General features: G+C 42.0%; 1 protein-coding gene across 2 annotated transcripts; it reads right to left on the bottom strand.

The window, feature by feature from the left end:
- Positions 1–1,347: 1,347 nt before the first annotated feature.
- Positions 1,348–13,233, bottom strand: C1QTNF2 (C1q and TNF related 2). 2 transcript variants are annotated; one of them, XM_020809269.3, is made up of 3 exons: positions 12,965–13,233; positions 3,204–3,446; positions 1,348–2,277 (listed from the first exon to the last, which is right to left on the bottom strand). In XM_020809269.3, exons 2-3 carry the CDS (start codon positions 3,436–3,438, stop codon positions 1,664–1,666), a joined length of 849 nt encoding a protein of 282 aa, XP_020664928.3. In that variant the 5' UTR covers positions 3,439–3,446; positions 12,965–13,233; the 3' UTR covers positions 1,348–1,663. The 2 variants fall into 2 exon arrangements, with proteins under 2 accessions (XP_020664928.3, XP_078241964.1); XM_078385838.1 differs by lacking the exon at positions 12,965–13,233 and having other exon boundaries at positions 3,204–4,120.
- Between the last annotated feature and the right edge of the window lie 5,455 nt (positions 13,234–18,688).

The raw sequence follows: 18,688 nt of genomic DNA, 5'->3' as shown, positions 1-18,688 counted from the left end.
AATTTCATTGGGTGTCTGTAAGAAGTACTTGAAGGGTAGAATTCTTACATTTTATTTATAGTGCATGGAGATAAAAGTGGTAATGTTTAAAAGTGGTATTTGTTGGCTCCATGATTCAATATCCTCAGTTAGTTTCACTCTGTTTTGCTGTTTTCCAGTTTTTATTGTTGTGTGATATCATAAAACTAATTACTATATACACACATATGTTTTTTAAAAATGATATTAATAATTGTGATTCATTATCATTTTTCAAAACCTGAGTTCATGGAGCCTATGATTGCTACTTAATGTTTCACAGTTTTTTTTGCCCAGCAAATAAAAATGTTAAGTCCAAGACCATTTCCATGTGTATGGCACTAGCACATTATTAACACTACAAAATATAAGCTGTGTTGATGACCAGTAACACTACACAAAAGCCAGACAGATAAGACAGACAGATGGGGGAAGGTAAGGCTGGCCATGTTACATACTTACAGGACTTTTACAATCAAATTTTGTCTAGGTTCACAGCACATTTCCTTTTCTAGACAATATATGGTTTTTGGAAATCTGGATGCCCAGATATAGTTGGTCAGGGAGTCAAATCATCATTGTTACCCACCCGTGAGAACAAATGTCAAGTGGCCCTTCTATTCTCTTGCCTTGATGGATGGGATGAATGGAAAAGGACAAAAAAAAAAGGGGGGGGGGTTAATGGGAATGTATGGTGGGAATGTGAAATGCATGTAACATGGGCATCCTTCATTGCCTTTTGCAATAACTCTAGAAAATACCTGGGCATCTGATGCAGTTGGCACCATCAGAGGACAACGGCAGTGATCAAGAAGGCGATTTAAGGGCAGAAAGTGCTCTGCATGCACAGGAGAGACCACAGAACAGCAGTAAAACTGGAGCCTGTAAAATGTACATTTTGACTGCATGTCCCATAATCCCCTAGGCATAATGCTCAGAGAATTCTGGGAGCTCTAATCTACAATGTAATTTTTCCATGTTCTGGTTTTGTGCAGCATATACTGCCTTGCACTGTGCAATAAAGGGCAAAAAGTCATTGAGCAAAGGAGTCTTCAGTATTCACTGTACTACAGTGTGTGCCATGCAGACATTTCCTTTCAGAGTATGCAACTCAACTGAGTGACTAGCATTCACTCTTCTCTCTAGCTCAGTGGTTTAGGTATCTGGCTGCAGTGCCCAAGGTTGGGAGTTAGATTCCCCACTGTGCCTCCTGTGAACAGAGCCAACCCATGTGGCCTTGGGCAAGCTGCACAATCCCAGGGCACCCCCAGAAGAAGGGAATGGTAAACCACTTCTAGTTATTCTCTATCTCAAAAACCATGGAAAGGGTTGTCGTAAATCAGAATTTACTTAATGGCACATAATACATACATACTTCCCAACACCTTTACATGAATTATTTCCACACCCAGTTTACTGACAGGTATTATTGTTTAACAAGTTGCACAGGCTGAGACTAAGAAAAACAGTGATTTTGCAGATCTATAAATATTATAGCACTAGTAGTAGCTTTGGTCAACTGTCCTGGTTAGGTCTGTTTTCCAAACAGGGAGGTTTCAAGAAAACAAAAAACACATATACATTATAGCTGTACATTTTCAGGCTCCATGTTCAGCCAGGGTTGGTTGGTGTTGACAGTTTCCCCTTATAGTTCATTGAGATAATCCTGGTCAGCATATATGAGAAAGCCAGTGAAAAGGCTATCTGTCCAGTAGGGATCATAAAAGAGTCCGTTCTGTTCAGAGTAGAATATCTGCAACCAGACTTCGTCATTCTGTTTCAATGAAAGGATGGTGGATCCAGAAGCAACGTCATGGTTCCCCGTGTTGGCATCAAATGTTTTTATCCTGTATTGGCCGTTGTGCACAAGTCCGATAGCCAAGTGTTTATTGGCCAATGTGATATCATAGGTGAAGTAGTAGATGCCAGGGATGCTGCATATGAACTTTCCACTAGAGGTGTTGTAATTTCCACCTTCATTCATAAGGACCCTGTCAAATTTGATGGGCAGCCTTTCTCTTGGGTAGCTTTTGGTCACAGCAACAGAGAAAGCAGACCTGGCTTTCTTAGCCCTGCAGTTGCAAGGGCCTGGCATCCCGAGATCTCCTTGTGCTCCTTTGGGGCCTTTCTTTCCTTGTCCACCGCTTTTCCCAGGGTTTCCCTTTGGACCTTTTGGGCCCCGGGGCCCAGCTTTGCCAATGGCCCCTGCTTTTCCTTTTGGTCCTTGTTTGCCTGCATTTCCTGTTTTGCCTTGTGGACCTAAGAGACAAACATACTCCAGTGAGGGTTGAAACAAGCAACAAGAATGGACAAGAACTTTAGGGTGCTTTTGGAGTCACAGCACATGCAGCTGGAAAGCCTTTTAACAGAGATTAGCAGATTGCATTTTTTTTCAACCAGAACTCTTAGAAATCTAGCAATGTAGCTCCCTGGGGAATACTGGGAGGTGTAGTTCACTCTCCCCAAATCCACATGCCCCAGGGAAACTATTTTGCAGGTGATTCTGAGGGCAAAAGCTGAGAATGAGCTGAGGTTAACAAGAGACATTAAAAGCAACAAAAACATTCTTCAGGAATGTGTGTAGCAAAGTGAAAGAAAAGTAACAATGGCTGAGCTACTCAATGGAGATGGAAAAATGATAACAGAAGACAAAGAAAAGACAAGAGGTGCTCAATTCCTATTTTAGCTCAGTTTTTTCCCAAAGGACAGATTATGACCTTCCAGACAAATGTGAAGTGCAAGTGGAGAGGACAGGAGTGTAGCTGGAGATTGATAAACACACAGTCCAGGAATACCTTATTACCTTGAGTGAGTTCAAATCTCCAGGGCTGGATGAACTACATCCAATAATATTGAAGGAACTGGCTGAAGAACTCTCAGTCTATTATTTTCTTGAAGTCATGGGAAATGGGTGAAGTGCTAGATGACTAGAGGAGGGTTAACGTTGTCCCTATCTTCCAAAAGGGCTAAAGGGAGGAATCTGGGAACTACAGGCCTGTCAGCTTGACATCAATCCCAGGGAAAATTCTGGAACAGATTATAAAGCAGAGTTTCCTTAAGAGTGTTCTTGCTGGTGGAAAGGGGACAGGAGGCTGTTTTCATCCATCTACCTTCCTTCTTCAGCCCCTAGACTACCTCCCAACCTTCCAGAGGACATATGAGATCACACTTAAGTGGCATCTTACCTTCCTCTCCCTTCTCTCCTTTCTCCCCATCTTTTCCATCTTGTCCATCCTTTCCTGGGAAGCCCATCCTTCCAATATTTCCAGGGGCACCTGGAGGTCCAGGGGCACCAGGAGGACCTTGTGGTCCTGGCAAACTGCATATGAGTTGCCTGGAACCTTCTGCTTTTAGAAAGCTGCTGAGAAGCTGGTTGGCTATGCAAGGCACAACCCAGGCAAAGAGAACAAGGAAGATCATTGTGGTATCTGTAAGAAATAAAAGAGAGGCAGATATTGCAACATGTTTGGCAGAAGGCATTTACAAATGACAATAACTTAGAGAAGATGTGCTGGAATTCAACTGGAGGAGCAGCTGTGGCCCCCCCCAGCTGTTTATGGCCTACAACAACCTGCCATCACAGTCTATGGTGAGGAGTCATGAACGCTGAAGTCCAAAGCCAGCTGAGAGGTGAAACTACCTAACCCCTGATTTAAATCCATCCTCAGTTAAAGTCCAAACGACTTCCCATTTAACATATCATATAGATAAATTATGGAGCACCTAGGTGCCGTAATCCTCTGACATCTCTCCGGATGATTTTCAGCAAAGAGAAATCCTAGCCTCTCTCCCAACTCTTTCCTAACAGTGGCAAAATAACTTCTTCTGCCTTCAATTGTAGTGCTGAAGTGAAGAAAGCTTGAGGTAATCAGGAATGATTTTTTATGCAGAAGGACTGTGATACAGTTCTTGTGCTCATTTAAAGGGCCCATTTTTACAGCAGGCTTTGGCTAGTGGATTAGTTCTAGAGCAGTGGTTCTTAACGTGGGCGATAAAGCCCCCCCAAGGGGCGATTTCGTTTTTCAGGGGAGCGGTAGAATGAAAAGGGGCGCCATGGGGGCAAAGGAACAGAAGGGGGGGGTTCTAGAGGTTTGAATGAAAAAAAAAACAATAGAAATTTTTAAAAATGACCTCTTTGGACTGTAATTCCCAGAATCCTTCAGCCAACACTAGATGCTAAAGCATGGTTCCCAACCTTGGGTCCCCAGACGTTATTAGACTAAAACTTCCAGAAGCTTTCCCCATTAGCTGGCCAGGATTTTTGGAAGTTGCAGTCCAAGAACATCTGAAAACCCAAGTCTGGGAACCACCCGTCCCAGGATACCCTAGACAACATGGCCAGTAGAAGGCGTATGTCAATTAATAGGGGTCACCAACATGCACCAATCTATATAGCAACAGCAAATGAAATGGCCCTGGTCAAAACACAAAGTTAGGACATGGATGTTCAGTTTTTTGTCAGTTCTCTTCCTTTACATCCAAATTCCTGGACAGGTCATTCTTTTTCTTGTGATGCCACCCACTGATGACCCATTTCAAATTTCTCCTTGGTGATGCAGTTTTATTTTTTTAAAATGTTTCCTTTCTCTTTTGCTTTTTATCTTTCCTTACCAGTTTCATCATTCTGAAAGATAACTCATGAGAGGAAAGAACTGCTAGCATTTTTGGATATAATGCTTTTATCTTTGAAAGAAAAATGGATGTGAGTGTTGTCCTTTGCTCAAAACTGGGTGTTCAAGTTAATAGTGTGCTGAAATCCTATAACAGGGGTCTCAAACTCAATTTACCTGGGGGCCGCTGGAGGCAGAGTCTGGGCCGCATCAGATTTTCCACCAAGTGGAGCAAGAGCCCAAGGAAGCTGCCCAGGAGTTTCCTTAGCCCAGCTGGGGCTCCAAGGAGGAGGGGCGTGCAAGCCCTCATTGCTGGCCACGACCCCCTCCCTGGCTCCTTCTTCACTACCACCAGCAGCAGCAGCAGGATGAAGAAGCGGAGAAGGGAGGGAGCGCCAGCAACCGCCTAGCCGGGGGGGGGGGCACGACATAAAATTTTTTAAAAACCTCACAGAATCGCCTTGCCAGAGGAGAAAAGCCCCCATCGGTACCTGCAAAATTAAACAGATTGGGGCGGGGGCCCCAACAGTTAAGTGCGCACGCACGCACGCAGAGGCACTGTCTTGGGAGAGAGCCAGCAAGCAAGGCGAGGCATTTTATTTCAATCTTGAAAGCAGAGGACACGTGGACCACAAACTATCATCCAGCGGGCCGCAAATGGCCCCCGGGCCACATGTTTGAGACCCCTGTCCTATAATCTCTTACCTGAGTGGGGAAATAAGAGCTTAAAACAGAATCATAACCTTCTAAGCACATCCTAAGATTTTAGAGATAACTAACTGAAGAACTAGCCATGTGTATGCCTTATGGGGAGGGGTGGGGTACAGATAAAACACACACTGGATCTCTGGCTATGCCTGGATCATCTTATCCCCAATTACGTGTGGCATAAATATGTTACAAATTATTTTTATTAAGTATCTCAGCCACTGAGATATATATATAAACATGTCAGGGCAACAGAATGACTCTGCAAACCAGATGTTTCCAAGCTATTATTCCCTCATTCCCCCTTGTTATTTAATATTGAACTACAGTATTCCTGGTGAAAGGTTATACACATGGTGCCAGTTCCCTTAACAAGTTCTTATCGATTAGAAATCTTGTGTGTGTACAGAACTAGACACAAAAGATAGGTGAACTCAAATAAATCCCATGTATATTTTGCTAGCGAAAACAGAGGTAAAAGAAAGCTGAAGCAGAGGGCACATCCATGATTCTCTAATGAGACAAGGCCTTCCAAAATTCAGTCTGGTAAGGAGGGAAGAAAGTGAAGAATACCTCTGAACAGGTACAAAGTATTTATTTCCTTCTCATTGCCAAGTAATGATAGCCAGTGAAAATTATTCTACGATTGTGTCAAGATTTCCATAGCACATGATGTAATGTCCAAACAGGTGCCTTCATACCAATCTGGCAAGGAGCCCTTTCCTTTCCCACAAATATCCTAGTCTGCTCAATCTTGAGGTGTTTTTGTTTTGTTTTGCCAAAGATTCCTCCTTTCAGCACAGCTCTAGGTAAAAAGTTAAACAGAGGGCACCTAGGGGTTTCCTTCCTTCAAACTTCCCTCATCTGCCAAGACCCAACATTTAACACTGTAAAATGATGGATGAGCACAAGAGATAGCTTTGCAACGATGCAGTTTTGCCCATGGGGAATGACAAATTTCAGAGAATAAGTGGAGTTCATTGCTTAGGAGCTGAGACAAAACATCCAGAGTTCTTGGTGAGAAGTTGCTTGGAAAAGCCACATTGAATGCAAATTGATATAATGAGATCAAAAAATGCCAGCCTTCAGGTATGGTGGCACTGAAGAGGATGTGCCTTTACCTGTCTACAGTAACAGGAGCTTCACTTCAGATAAACATCAGTATCGGGGCTTTAGCATGGGGCACATTGGTTCACACATTTCAGCCCAGGATTATTTTTTTAAAAAAATGTGCAGCCACAGTGTGCTCAATAGTATCTAGAAGGCAGTGGTCCCCAAATTTGGGTTAGTTATTTATTTATTTATTTATTTATTTATTTATTTATTTATTTATTTATTTATTTATTTATTTATTTATTTATTTATTTATTTAAATTTAAAATATTTGTATCATACCTTTCTTCTTAAAAAGGACCCAAGGTGGCTTACATGATTAAAGGACAATATTTAGAGCTAAATATGAGTATACGTACAAAGGTGGCTTAACGTTGTTAAAATATAGCAAGATAAAAACAGTATGTGTACAAATATTAAAAATGAACAAAGAAAGACCACTTTGAGAAATGGTAAATGCACAGAAAGGGAGAGGCAGCCCTTGAGAGAGCTTGGAACCAGGTCGTTTAGGGCTTTATAGGTTACTTTGAACCAGTCCTTTGACGTGCCTGGAAACAGATTGGCAGCCAGTGGAGCTGCTGTAACCGGGGGTGGTGGTGGTGGTGGTGTTATGTAATCCCTGTAAACAGCCCCAGTCAGCAATCTGGCTGCTGTATTTTGAACCCACTGAGGTTTCCTGACACTTTCCATAGGCAGCCCCATATACAGCATGTTATAATAATCCAGCTGGGATGCAACGAAGGCAATGTGCCAGTATGGCCAGATAAGGATACAGGAGCTGCAGTAGTTTTTAATTGTGCAAAGGCACTCCTGGCCATTGCTGAAACCTGGGCATCCAAGCTCAAAGATGAAACTAGGAGCACCCCCAAGCTGTGCACTTGTGTTTTCAGAGGGAGTGTAACCCCATCCAGCATCGGCTGCATCCCTATTCCTCATTCTGCCTTTTGACTGGCCAGGAACACCTCTGACTTATCTGGATTAAGTTCCAGTTTATTCATCCTCACCCAGTCCATTACTGACATCAGGCACTGATCTAGAACCGAAATCAATTCCTTAGATTCAGATGGCAAGGAGAGACAAGAGTTAGGTATCATCTGCATACTGTGACACAGGATCCAAAAACTCTGGAAACGTCTCCCAGTGGTTTCATGTAGATGTTAATTTAACACGTGTTCTTGGCTTGCAGCTCCCAGAAGCCTTCACCACTAACTGTGCTGGCTGTGCTTTCTGAGAGTTGCAATATAAGAACACCTACCTGGGTTACCCATGGTTGGGAACCACTGGTCTAACTGGACTGGAGCCAGCATAGCTAGGCTAGGGTGAAAAGAGCAGCTGCAAGGTGGTGAGCACAGCAGAAGCTGGCGGGGGGGGGGGAGATTTATTTTTTGTTTCCTTGGCACCCTCTGATGAAACACACTTTTCCTATCATCTCCACTTCATGTTGTTGCCGGGAAAAGAAGAGGAAGAAGTAACAAGCTGCGAAAAGGAGCAAAGACGTGCAAACTTATGCCTCAGTGGTGGAAAGAGGTACGTACTGCACTGCTCTGCTTCAAGTGTCTCTTGTTTGGTGACACTTGGCTTGCAAGCTGGTCCTCCTTTGCCCCTTGGGCTGTCGCCTATTTCACAACGTCCAGGGAGACATGTTAAATAAATGGTTTTCAGTATCAATGAGAATGCTTATTGCTTGAGGTAAACACATTTTCAAAATGTCTCTGTATCCTTCTATGAGAAGAACCAGAATATTGCTAACTCATAACTGTCCAGATAGGTGGGATATAAAATAAATAAATAAATAACTTTTGCTCCAAAATCAGAGATTTTTAAGACTGCCTGAGGCACAGACAGAGTCAAATACAGTCACATTTTCAAAAGAGGTGGAGAGCACTTCTATACGATGTCTCAAACACATTGCCAAATACAGGGAACAATATGGGGAGTGGGAAGGAATCATACTGGAAGGAGATAAGGTGTTTTTGGGTTTTTTTTTTTAATCCACTGGATGGAGTCCATGTCCTATGCCGAGGACATGACTTAGGTGGTCCGTGTAGCATTCTAGACGGCTGGGAATCAATAAGAGATGAAAAACAAGAATTTCATTCAGGAATTTTAAATCAACTACCTCTGACATAATGGCTTCCAGAAAGGCCCTTGTACTAATATATAACTCTGTGGATAATTATGCAAATAGGCCATCCTGTGTGGGAGCAGGATTTAGAGGTAAGTCCTGTAGGAGTTTTAAAGTTTACATCCTCTCTACAGCCTTTATTGGATTCCAGCAATCTCACTGATGGGGACAGAAGTAACAGGTAATCTGAATAGGATGAATTAGCAGAAAACAACAGAGCCCATCAGTGAGCCACCCCAAAGAACTCGATCCAAAGTTAACCATTCAGGCTCTGTTGTTTACCACATCAATAGCAGACCTGCACAGCTCTAGTGATTTTAGGCCTCCTTTTCCAGAGCTTTCCTCACACAGCTCGTCTGAATAGCAACCCACCCAGAGCTCCCTTTGCTTCCAGACTGGTCATAAGGGTCTCCTTGCGCCACCAGTCCTCAAAGACCTGTTCCTATTCCTGTAGGCTTCCCTGTTCTTTCTCTCTGCCCCTCTTGCTTTTCTCAAGGGAAACCAGCCCTCCTCCCTCAGTCAGAGACACAGGGTCGGGCAAGGGTGTTTAGGAAATGCAGCTGCAGAACTGCACACATCCGTCAGTATAGATAGATCAGTGGGGCTGAAGCAGTGGTAGGTCTGCCGCTGGTGGGACAAAGGGGTTGCGTAACAGTCAATAAGAATTCATTGTGTCACGGCTGCTTTAAAGACTAACAGATTTATTTCAGTGTGAATTTCCATGGGTTACAGTCCACTTTGTAACCTACAAAAGCTCACACTGATATAAATCAGTCTTAAAATTTCCGCAAGACTTTTGTTGTTTTGTTATACCTGCTGTAACAAAGCAACCTCTTTGAATACATTATAGGCAATCCCTCAATCCTGTATCTCCTGCAAGTATGCTGTGCTGCCTCCTGCTGACCTGATTCATCTGTGACACTCAGTGTTTCTCCTAAACCTGCTTCCTTTGACAGCTTTTTTGATTCTTTTGGCAGAGTGACTGGTGGGGTATGAGATACCAAAGATTCAGGTTTTAAACAACCCTGGAAGCTTCTTGAGAATTATGTAAATACTAAAAACTATAAATGAACATGGCTGAATAGCTCAGTGGTTCAGGTACCTGGTTATGGACCCAGAGATTGGGAGCTCCATTCCCCACTGTGCCTCCCAGGAGAAGAGCCAGCCTGTGTGGCCTTGAGCAAACTGCACAGTCCCAACACTCCCCCCCCCCCAAGTACTGAGTCCTCTCTACCTGGAAAATCCTGAAATGGTCACCATAAGTCAGAACTGACTTGACAGCACACAATTATTGCTTGTTTTCTATGTTGTAGTTTGGTACAGTGGTGCCTCAATTTACGAACGTCTCTACTTACGACTGTTGATGGGTCTTGGGGGATTTGTTTGTTTTTTGGTTCCCCCCATTTCTGATGGGTCTTGGGGGATTTGGTTGTTTTTTGGGTTCCCTCCCCATTTCTGCTGGGTCTTGCATGCGTCCCTTGCTTTTTGCTTTGCTTTCTTTGAATTTCCAAGTTGCCCTCTTTGTTTTCTGTGTATTTCTGACCTGCTCCATTTGTTTTCTTTGCATTTCCGATCTGCTCCCTTTGTTCTCTGTGCATTTCTGATCTGCTCTGTTTTCTGTGCATTTCCGATGGGTCGCACGCTTGATTGCTTTTCTCTCCGCCCCCCTTTGGCCAGAAGGGATTAATCACATTTCCAATGAGTCTTGCAGTGATTTTTTTGGTGATTTTTTTCTTCGGCCGGAATGGATTAATTGCATTTGAATGCATTTCAATGGGAAATGGTGCTTCGACTTACAACCATTTCGAGTTACGACCATCTTCCAGAACCAATTAAGTTCATAAGTCAAGGCACCACTGTATTTGACCCTTTCCAGTATTTGTATATTTACTGTTGTTAGCTTTAAATAATTGTCTTTCCCAAATACATATTATGTATTTGCAAAATGTAGAGGCCCTAAACCAGGACAAGAATCTCTTTTTTTGTTTGAGAATCAGGGCGATTTTCGCATAACCCTTAGCAGAGAAAACTCACAGGCCTCAGAGAAACTAGCTCAGGCCAATAGAGGAACATTCACACATCAGACGGAAGGTCACTGTCACACTTTTGCTTGGCCCATCCTCCTTTCGACCTGGCAGATGGCCTGGTCCTGGAATGCAGGCAGGAGGAAACCAGCCATGACAGGCCAAAACATTCACACCAGGGAGCTGGAGAGTAAAGGCCATATATCAGGACCCAGGAAGGCTACACATAAACATACCAAAAGATAAGATTCTTTCCCCAGACATTCAGGCGCATCTTGGGCATAGCCCAAGGACACATAATCTGCATATCTATAGGGAACCAATAGATCAGCGTAGTTGGCATCACTACCCAATGAGGGACTGGATCCAAACTTGGGGTACAAATAACCAATAGAATCGTAGTATTTTAGGACTCTTTGTTTGTATCATTATAAAAGATATGTACACTGTATTTTCGGGGTCTTCTCTGCTTTTAAGGGAAGTCCCAGCTGACCTTTTCTTTGCTGCTATTCAAATGAAATTGGGCCTTTGGTTCAGCTGCAGCATCTATGCCTGATTCCTTGCCAGAGAATCTTAGAACCCAGGTTTGGCTGGTAACAGTGGAGAAGACTTGGATGTATTATGAGTTTTGATTTGAGTTTATCTTTTGTTGTCAGCTATTTTTCTTTTGGTTTTCAGTCTTTTTGTTATATTATTGTTTATGACTAAAATAAAAAATAAATATTGTAAGTTGCTTTGGGCCCCTTTTAAGTGGAAAGCTGGGGTAAAATATGTTAAATAAATAAAGTTTACAAATCTTTACAAATAGTGTACTTAGGAAGGAGTTCCTATAACCCAAAGACCCTGTCCAAACCAGTTTGCGCAGATGATCCAATGGTTCAAAGGATAGATATAAAAATGCTGTACTTGATTCTTCCCATATTTTACAACCAGTACACAATTAATTATCTGTTGCACTTTTTAAATTACATTTTGTATATTTTAACCATATAATATGTTTTATGAACTGGCTGTACTCTTTTGAAACTGCATTTTGTATATTTTAACCACACAATATGTTTTATGAACTGGTTGTACATTTTAAACTGCATTTTGTATATTTTAGCCACATGTGTAATGAATTGCTTGTGTATTTTTAAACTGCATTTTGTATATTTTAGCCATAAATATGTTTTATGAGCTGGTCACCCAACCATAACAAAGAAATTCTATTCTAGTCTGTTAAATACCGTAAATAAAATTTATTAATTAGTCACTGGTTTTAATGGAGCTGGCTAGATAGCTGAGTGATCTGAGAATCTACAGAGGTCAGGAATTCATTTCCCCACCTGTGCCTTGGGCAAGCTACTGTTTATTGTTTATGTCTTATTGCTTTATATTGTCTTTATTTTTCTTATCTTGGTATATGTATATGTTTTCTTTATATTGTCTGCAAGCCGCTTAGAGTGGTCACAATGACCAGATAGACGGGGTATAAATAAAATAAATAAAAAAATAAATAATAGTACTACTACTATTATGACAAATACTGTAATAATTGCCAGTAGCTGCTTCTTTAGTTCCCGAAATTTAAAAAAAAACTGATTCTGCAAACATGTCACCTCCCCCCCAAAATTTCCGACTTGTCTCCTAATGTTTTTGGTTGACCCTTCAGTCTGCCTTCACAACAGCAATACTGATAAACAAGATGTATAATCATCATTATCAATATAAGCAAAACAGATTGAATCACCACAACAAATTCAGTTGTCCTTTTTAATTTGAAGCTCAAGCCTAAAACATAATTGTCTCCTATGGTAAATTTATGATATCCTAAAATGATGGATTGTGTTAAGTGTCCTAGTGATAGCCTGGCTTCGGTTAAAAGCTCAGTACATTAAAAAGAACAGTCCTTGAGTTGTTAATGCTTGCTTATGATCCTTCAGTTTAAAAAGGACGTCATGGTCTGATAACGTTTCAGCAAGAAACAAGAGTGAAAGCGTGGCCTCTTCCTTCTTTCCTCAGTTTTAAACTTTGGAGCTCAGCAGCAGAACATCCTCAGGCAGGGAGCCTGCAAAAGTGGGGCGCCCGGCGCTCTCTTCCTATGCAATAGAAAACATTCGCCTCGGCTATCTGGGCTAGTTCCTCACAGGAACGCAACGGGAGACATTCCGAGTTAGTTCACAAGTACTGTAGCCGTCCTGTTAGTTCCAGACAGACTTCCCAGAATTAACCCTTTCAAGGCTGCGTTCCTACGCATGACAATTTAGGAAGAGGAGACATGCAGTTAAAGGGGGGGACTCGCTTCCAAGGAAACATGGCTGCAAGCTGCAGTTAGAGCCCATTTAAATAAGCTTTTCTTTTCTTTTAAATCAAGTGCTACTCACGAGCGCAAAGAAGATTCTGGCACCCGGGAAGGGATCTGCGGGGTCTTAAATGGATGTTCCCCCGTGGTACATTATGCTGCAGCTTTGTGGGATCGTTTATTCTTCGTTTCAGAGGACTTCCTTTCAATAAAGGGCTTGAAATTTCCCGTTCCCCAGGGTCTTCCCCGAATTTGGTAAGAACGAGTGCCTTTTGCCCGCATTCCCTCTTTCTTGCAGCCGCTTCAGCTCTTCTTGGCTGCCTTGTGCCTGAGGCATATTTGGATTATGGTGTAATGCGCCCGAGCTGCTGCCTCCCGTCACGTGAGATCGAGAAGAAAACGGAGCACATGTGGCGGAAATGGGCCAACAACCCCCCCCGCGCTCTTTTGCTGCTCAAATAGCTTTTTTAAAAAAATAAGTAATCAGGAGTTGCCCCTTCTCCGTTTCCCGCGTGTGGGCGAACAAAGCTGGCATGAGGCTTTCAGGAATAGAGAGGACCAATAGATCACCTGTTAAGTCAGATGAGTCCCACAAAAGCAAGGTTTCTCAGTCTCCTGGCACTTCTGCCAAATGGCGGGCTGGGTGGGACAGAGTTTACTTACTGTCCTACCTGTAAATAAATGATACATTTTTAAAGTGTTGTTGCACTCACGTCGCGCTATAGCACACCTGTGAAAGACCTACAATGGACTCAGTATAAATCAAGGTTTCTTAGGCCATCATCAACTGTAAAATGTTGTGATGTATCTGCAGGAATTCCAAGCTGTACTTCCTGACTAACAAACCAGTGCCACCTCACAAGTTCCATTGGTGATTAGAGATACCCATCAATATGTGGTATCTGCTCATTATCTACTGTTGTTGTTTAGTCGTGTCAGACTCTTCCATGGACCAGAGTACGCCAGTCTTCCACTGCCTCCTGTAGAATTAATTTTGCCAACAATCATTGTCACTGTTTACAGAACAATGCTTCCTGGGAGGGGCACTGCGAATCAAGAGGGTCGAAAGGGTCATTGCCAGGTGTGAAATGCCACAGTATCAACGACTTGTGCCCAGGAAACAGTCTCTCTATAAATGTATGAATGTTTGCCAGGTAGCCCACTCTTATATCTGAAGAAGTGGACTTGCCCACAAAAGCTCTCATTAAAATACAGCAGTCTTTTTAAGGTGCCACAGCACGTTTGTTTTCTTTTTCGTTTGGTGTTGCATGATTTCTAGGTTGTGCCATTGTTTCTTGTACAAATTTTCCTTCACAAGTTGCCCCTTTATTACCTACTCTTTTGTGAACACTGAGCGAACATGTTGAGTTTACTTGTGCAATCCAGAGCCTTGACTGAAACTACTGTTGTCTTCTCTCATTCCTACTTCATGCATGATGACTTCTCTCATTCAGGTGCTTCCTCTGACCCTAGCTTTCTTTGCTTTCTCATCTATAAGCTATACATTAACATACTGGTTCCCAAACGTGGGTAAGCCAGGTGTTCTTGGACTGCAACTCCCAGAAGCCTTAACCGCCAGCTGTGCTGCCCAGGGTTTCTGGGAGCTGCAGTCCAAGAACACCTCAGCTGCCAAGGTTGGGGACCACTACATTAGCAGAGGTGCTCTGTCTCTCTCAAGTGGCCCATGCCCAAATAAGGGCACACAGGTCAGGGCCTAACCCATCCTGTACCCTTTCTGACATACTCCAATCCAATCCTTATCTGTGTCCATGCCGGTATCTGTGCTTTTCCAGATCTCTATTAATATCCCAGTTCTTGCAAATACGTAGAGACATGACTATGACTAGAGATGGACTGGGAGCAAAACAGCACCATATTATTTCTGGCAGAGCTAATTGTCCATGTCCAGCCCAGAGAGCACAAGAAGACAATAAGCCAGAGGCACTTATTAGCAACTTTGGCAGTGATATCACCACTAGAGAAACCAAAGGAAACATCCTAGCATCCTAAAGTAAGGTTCTGACCTAACCATAAGAATGCAGGCTTTCATTTGCATGCAGACACCCATGCAGTCTTAGTGGTGTAGCTAAGTATGTTTTTTTGGGGGGGGGAGGGAGCGGGGAAGAGAGGGAAACTTGTCAGTTATTCCTCACTTTGCACAGCAGGAAAAAATAAAAATTATTTTGGAGAGTGTCTGCCACAGTCTAGTGATCTCACTCAGAGCTGCCTAAACAAATGAGAGCATGCAGGAGAGGTCTTGGTTTTCATTTAGGAGGGTAAAATTATCATTCTTTGCTGGTGTCAGCTCAGATCCCTTTTTTATATTACTGTATAGTGATGCTCTTGATTTTGTTCCTCTCACTTTTAATTGGTGTCTAATATTTTTAACCTAACAAATTGTGTATTTGACTTGAAGGCTCTCCTGGGGAGGGGGTTGCTTTGTTCTATAAGTGCCCAAGGGGCATTTTGTTGTTTTCTGTGGTTGCTGACAAATAACCTTTATTTGCTGCTCTGGTATCCAGCCAAGTATGGTGGGCATCCCTCCTATAGGGACAACATCAGGACTATATTTGTTAGCTACTTGAATACTGGGTACAAGTTGTACTGGCACTTGCTGGGACTGTTGGGGTAAGCTTCCTGGAGATAATGCATTATAAAGTAACTCTAGTAACAAAAGTAGTGAGATTCATAGGTAGAATCCTGTTGAAGTCTGCTGTAAAGTTACACCAGTGGGAATTGTGCCATCTGACTGCGCAGTTGACCACATGGCTGTCACACAACACACCTGCAGAATTCCTTCATGAATACAGTGGGGTCTTGACTTGAGAACTTAATCCATATTGGAAGGCGGTTCTCAAGTCAAAAAGTTCTCAGGTCAAATCTGCATTTCCCAGAGGAATGCATTGAAAACCATTTGATCCGTATCTGCTCTTTTCCGTCCATAGAAACTAATGGGAAGCTGCTATTCCGCCTTCCACCACTAGAGGGGGATATTTTGTTTCTTTTTTTCTTAGGTCAAGAAAGGTTCAGGGAAGGCAGGGAAAATACAGTCCAGGCAGTCCAGTACCAGGCAGTCCGAAGACTGTCTCCCAATCCACTCTCTAAACGCTGGGAGGAGTGAGGAAGCAGACAGGCACCCTTTTCACTGGCCAACAGTTAACTGAAAGTTCACATTTTGCACTTTCCCTGCCTCCCACGTGGGTTTTTTTTCAGTTCTTAACTCAAATCTAAGTATGTAAGTCAAGTCAATATTTTCCTATGAGAGTGGTTCTTAAGTCAAAATGTTCTTAACTCGAGCCGTTCTTAAGTCAAGACCCCACTGTACTACTTCTGCCTTAGCTTAATTGTCTCTACCGCTTGAGCAACTTCAAGCTATGCAACCAGAGCTCCAGAACAGGATTTCAGCCTATGTTTGGTTTCATGAAGAGTAGTCAATCTTAGTTACTCTATGTAGACATACCATTATTACAGCAAAAAGCCTTTGTGTAATTTTTCCCAGACTTAAAGCAGACCAAGAAAAGCAATAGCAGGATCTCAAGGGAACATTAACCAAGCCTATAAAAAGGGATTTAGGTCAGGCAAAGTCCAACATTTGAACATAGACTAAGCTGAAAACAAGGGGTTCATATTTTCTAGTTAGCAGTAGCTTTCAAAAAAGAGAAAATAATCTGGAATGTTGTATAGTAAGTATATAGACACACTAGGAGAGGAATTCCTTGTGACCTATTTACAATGTTTTAGGAAAATGACTGTCTTTGGGGCTGGGAATCTTTTATCAGCACTTCCTTCCTATAAAGAAAAATAGACCTAGATTGTACAGTATATCTAAGTTTGCAGATGCATTTTCACTTACCAATCTAGCACCCTTAGTTGCACTTTATTACAATTAATTTTGCTAGCCATTTAATAAAAGGAACAGAATAATAAACAAGGGATGATTTATGTCTAGAGGAACAAAGGGGTGGAGTAGATTTTCACTACACTAGACTAAACTGTTTGGCCCCATCAACTTTTTTAAAAAAATTTCACTAAGCAACCACTCTAAGCTGATTCCCACAATAGGGAGGTTAAAGGAAGGATTGTGTAATCAGAGCTACAGATGACAATAATATTGAAATAAAAGTCTAAATTAAAGCAGGAGAGAGGAGATGCCAGACTTTAATGTTATGAGAAAGAGACAAGACAGAGATGATAGAACAGGGAACACTAAAAAGAGAGAAGCTCCTAGAAGAAATGTGAATATTGACTAAGAATAAACACATAAAAACTGTGAAAAGGACTCTTGCTAGAGATGCTAGAACATTAAGACAGAAGCCTTGGAAATAAGCAGGAATGGGATTTGGGGTGGGATAACAGACCAGAAATCAGCCTGGCAATAGCTACTGCAAGGGGCTTTTCTGCCTTTTTATACAGTTAATGTGCAGGAACAAGTTCTATGATGGCAAGTGTGCAACATCAGATCGTGGTCCAGGGACCATTGCTACCTACATCTGGACCATGGCTTGCTGCAACCTCATCCTGACCCTCTCATATTCTCCCCTACAAGGGTTCTGGAAGGGCAATTTAATATTTTTGGGGCCAGTTTTCCCCCCTGGTGTTGGACTTTGTTCACTGTTTCATGGGACCAGCAGGTATAGAAATCCACAAATTAAGCAAATGTTATTCCAGCCAGCTTGCTTTTCATGGGTAAAAACTATGATTTGGAGGAGTAAAAATATACATAACTGAAACAAAGGCCTTTTTCCACATGGAATCTCTTAGCCTCCTTGCATTTTTTTTTGTTACTTCTGTACCTGAGCATTAAAGGTAGACTGGTGTCTCTCTTCCACAGAAACAAATTATTAGCATACTGGAAAGTATATCCTCTATTGGATGGAAGCCAACATCATGAGAATGCTGATTCAGAATGGAAAAGGCAAAGCTGTGTTCAAAATAATGAGGTTTGAAAGCAGTTTCTCTTTTTGAAGCTGAAGTTCTGCAAATCCTGTGGAAACTGACATCTAGTCATAGCAATAAAAGCTTATTTTACAACAGTGATAAATTCTGTCATAAACAGCAATGCCTTTCTTGTCATCACAGGAGAAAGAATACAAAACAATAAACAGAGAACAATCTGACATAAAAAAGACTAATAAGAAACAATATAATTTCTCCAGATGATTTTCTATTGACCTGAAAATCACTATTAAACAGCTTCAGTGTCAAATTGCTTAACTAGTATTTTTCAGTGATGTAAAGGGCAGTTGTGTCGTCAAAACAAAATAAAATCCAAATGCAAAAATTAGCAATACCTTTATACAGTAGACCACTAAAATCAATTATCACACAATAAACAAGCTTTTGTGCATTAACCACCACTTCAACTGCTGGACTTAACATCTAAGAGCAACTTTCCTGGCAAAAAAAATCATCTTGCCATGTATCTTTGGACTTCTTCACACCAATACAATCCTGATGAAATGGTTTTTAATCCATGAAGCTTGTTCATTATGTGATGAGTTTTTACTGGTCTATAAAGATATTGTCTATTTTTGCATTATTGTTTTTCACTAGCTGTGGTCCTTTGCTTGGGTTCCAATGATTGGATGAAATCCTGTTACACAGCTCCATGAGTACTGGCACTATCATCACCAGCAAACTGCCACTGAATAAAGGCTTCCTTTAGAGACACTGGGGCACATGTTGCATTGTGCAGGAGTCCTGTGCATCCCAAAATCATGATTAATCAGTGGCAATTTGCTACTTATTACATCATCCCTAGCACATGGACTTGCACAACAGAATTTCAGCCATTGTATTGGAACTG

The sequence above is a fragment of the Pogona vitticeps genome, chromosome 2 (genome assembly GCF_051106095.1).
Source record: "Pogona vitticeps strain Pit_001003342236 chromosome 2, PviZW2.1, whole genome shotgun sequence".
Taxonomy (NCBI): domain Eukaryota; kingdom Metazoa; phylum Chordata; class Lepidosauria; order Squamata; family Agamidae; genus Pogona; species Pogona vitticeps.
The sequence above is the reverse complement of the archived record's forward strand: the minus strand, read 5'-3'. Positions and strand labels throughout refer to the sequence as shown.

Coding starts and splice junctions, on each gene's coding strand:
- C1QTNF2 (XM_078385838.1), bottom strand. CDS start 3,498: ATGCCTTCTGCCAAACATGTTGCAATATCTGCCTCTCTTTTATTTCTT. Junction 2,278..3,203: donor AGGAGAGAAGGGAGAGGAAG/GTAAGATGCCAC, acceptor TTTGTCTCTTAG/GTCCACAAGGCAAAACAGGA.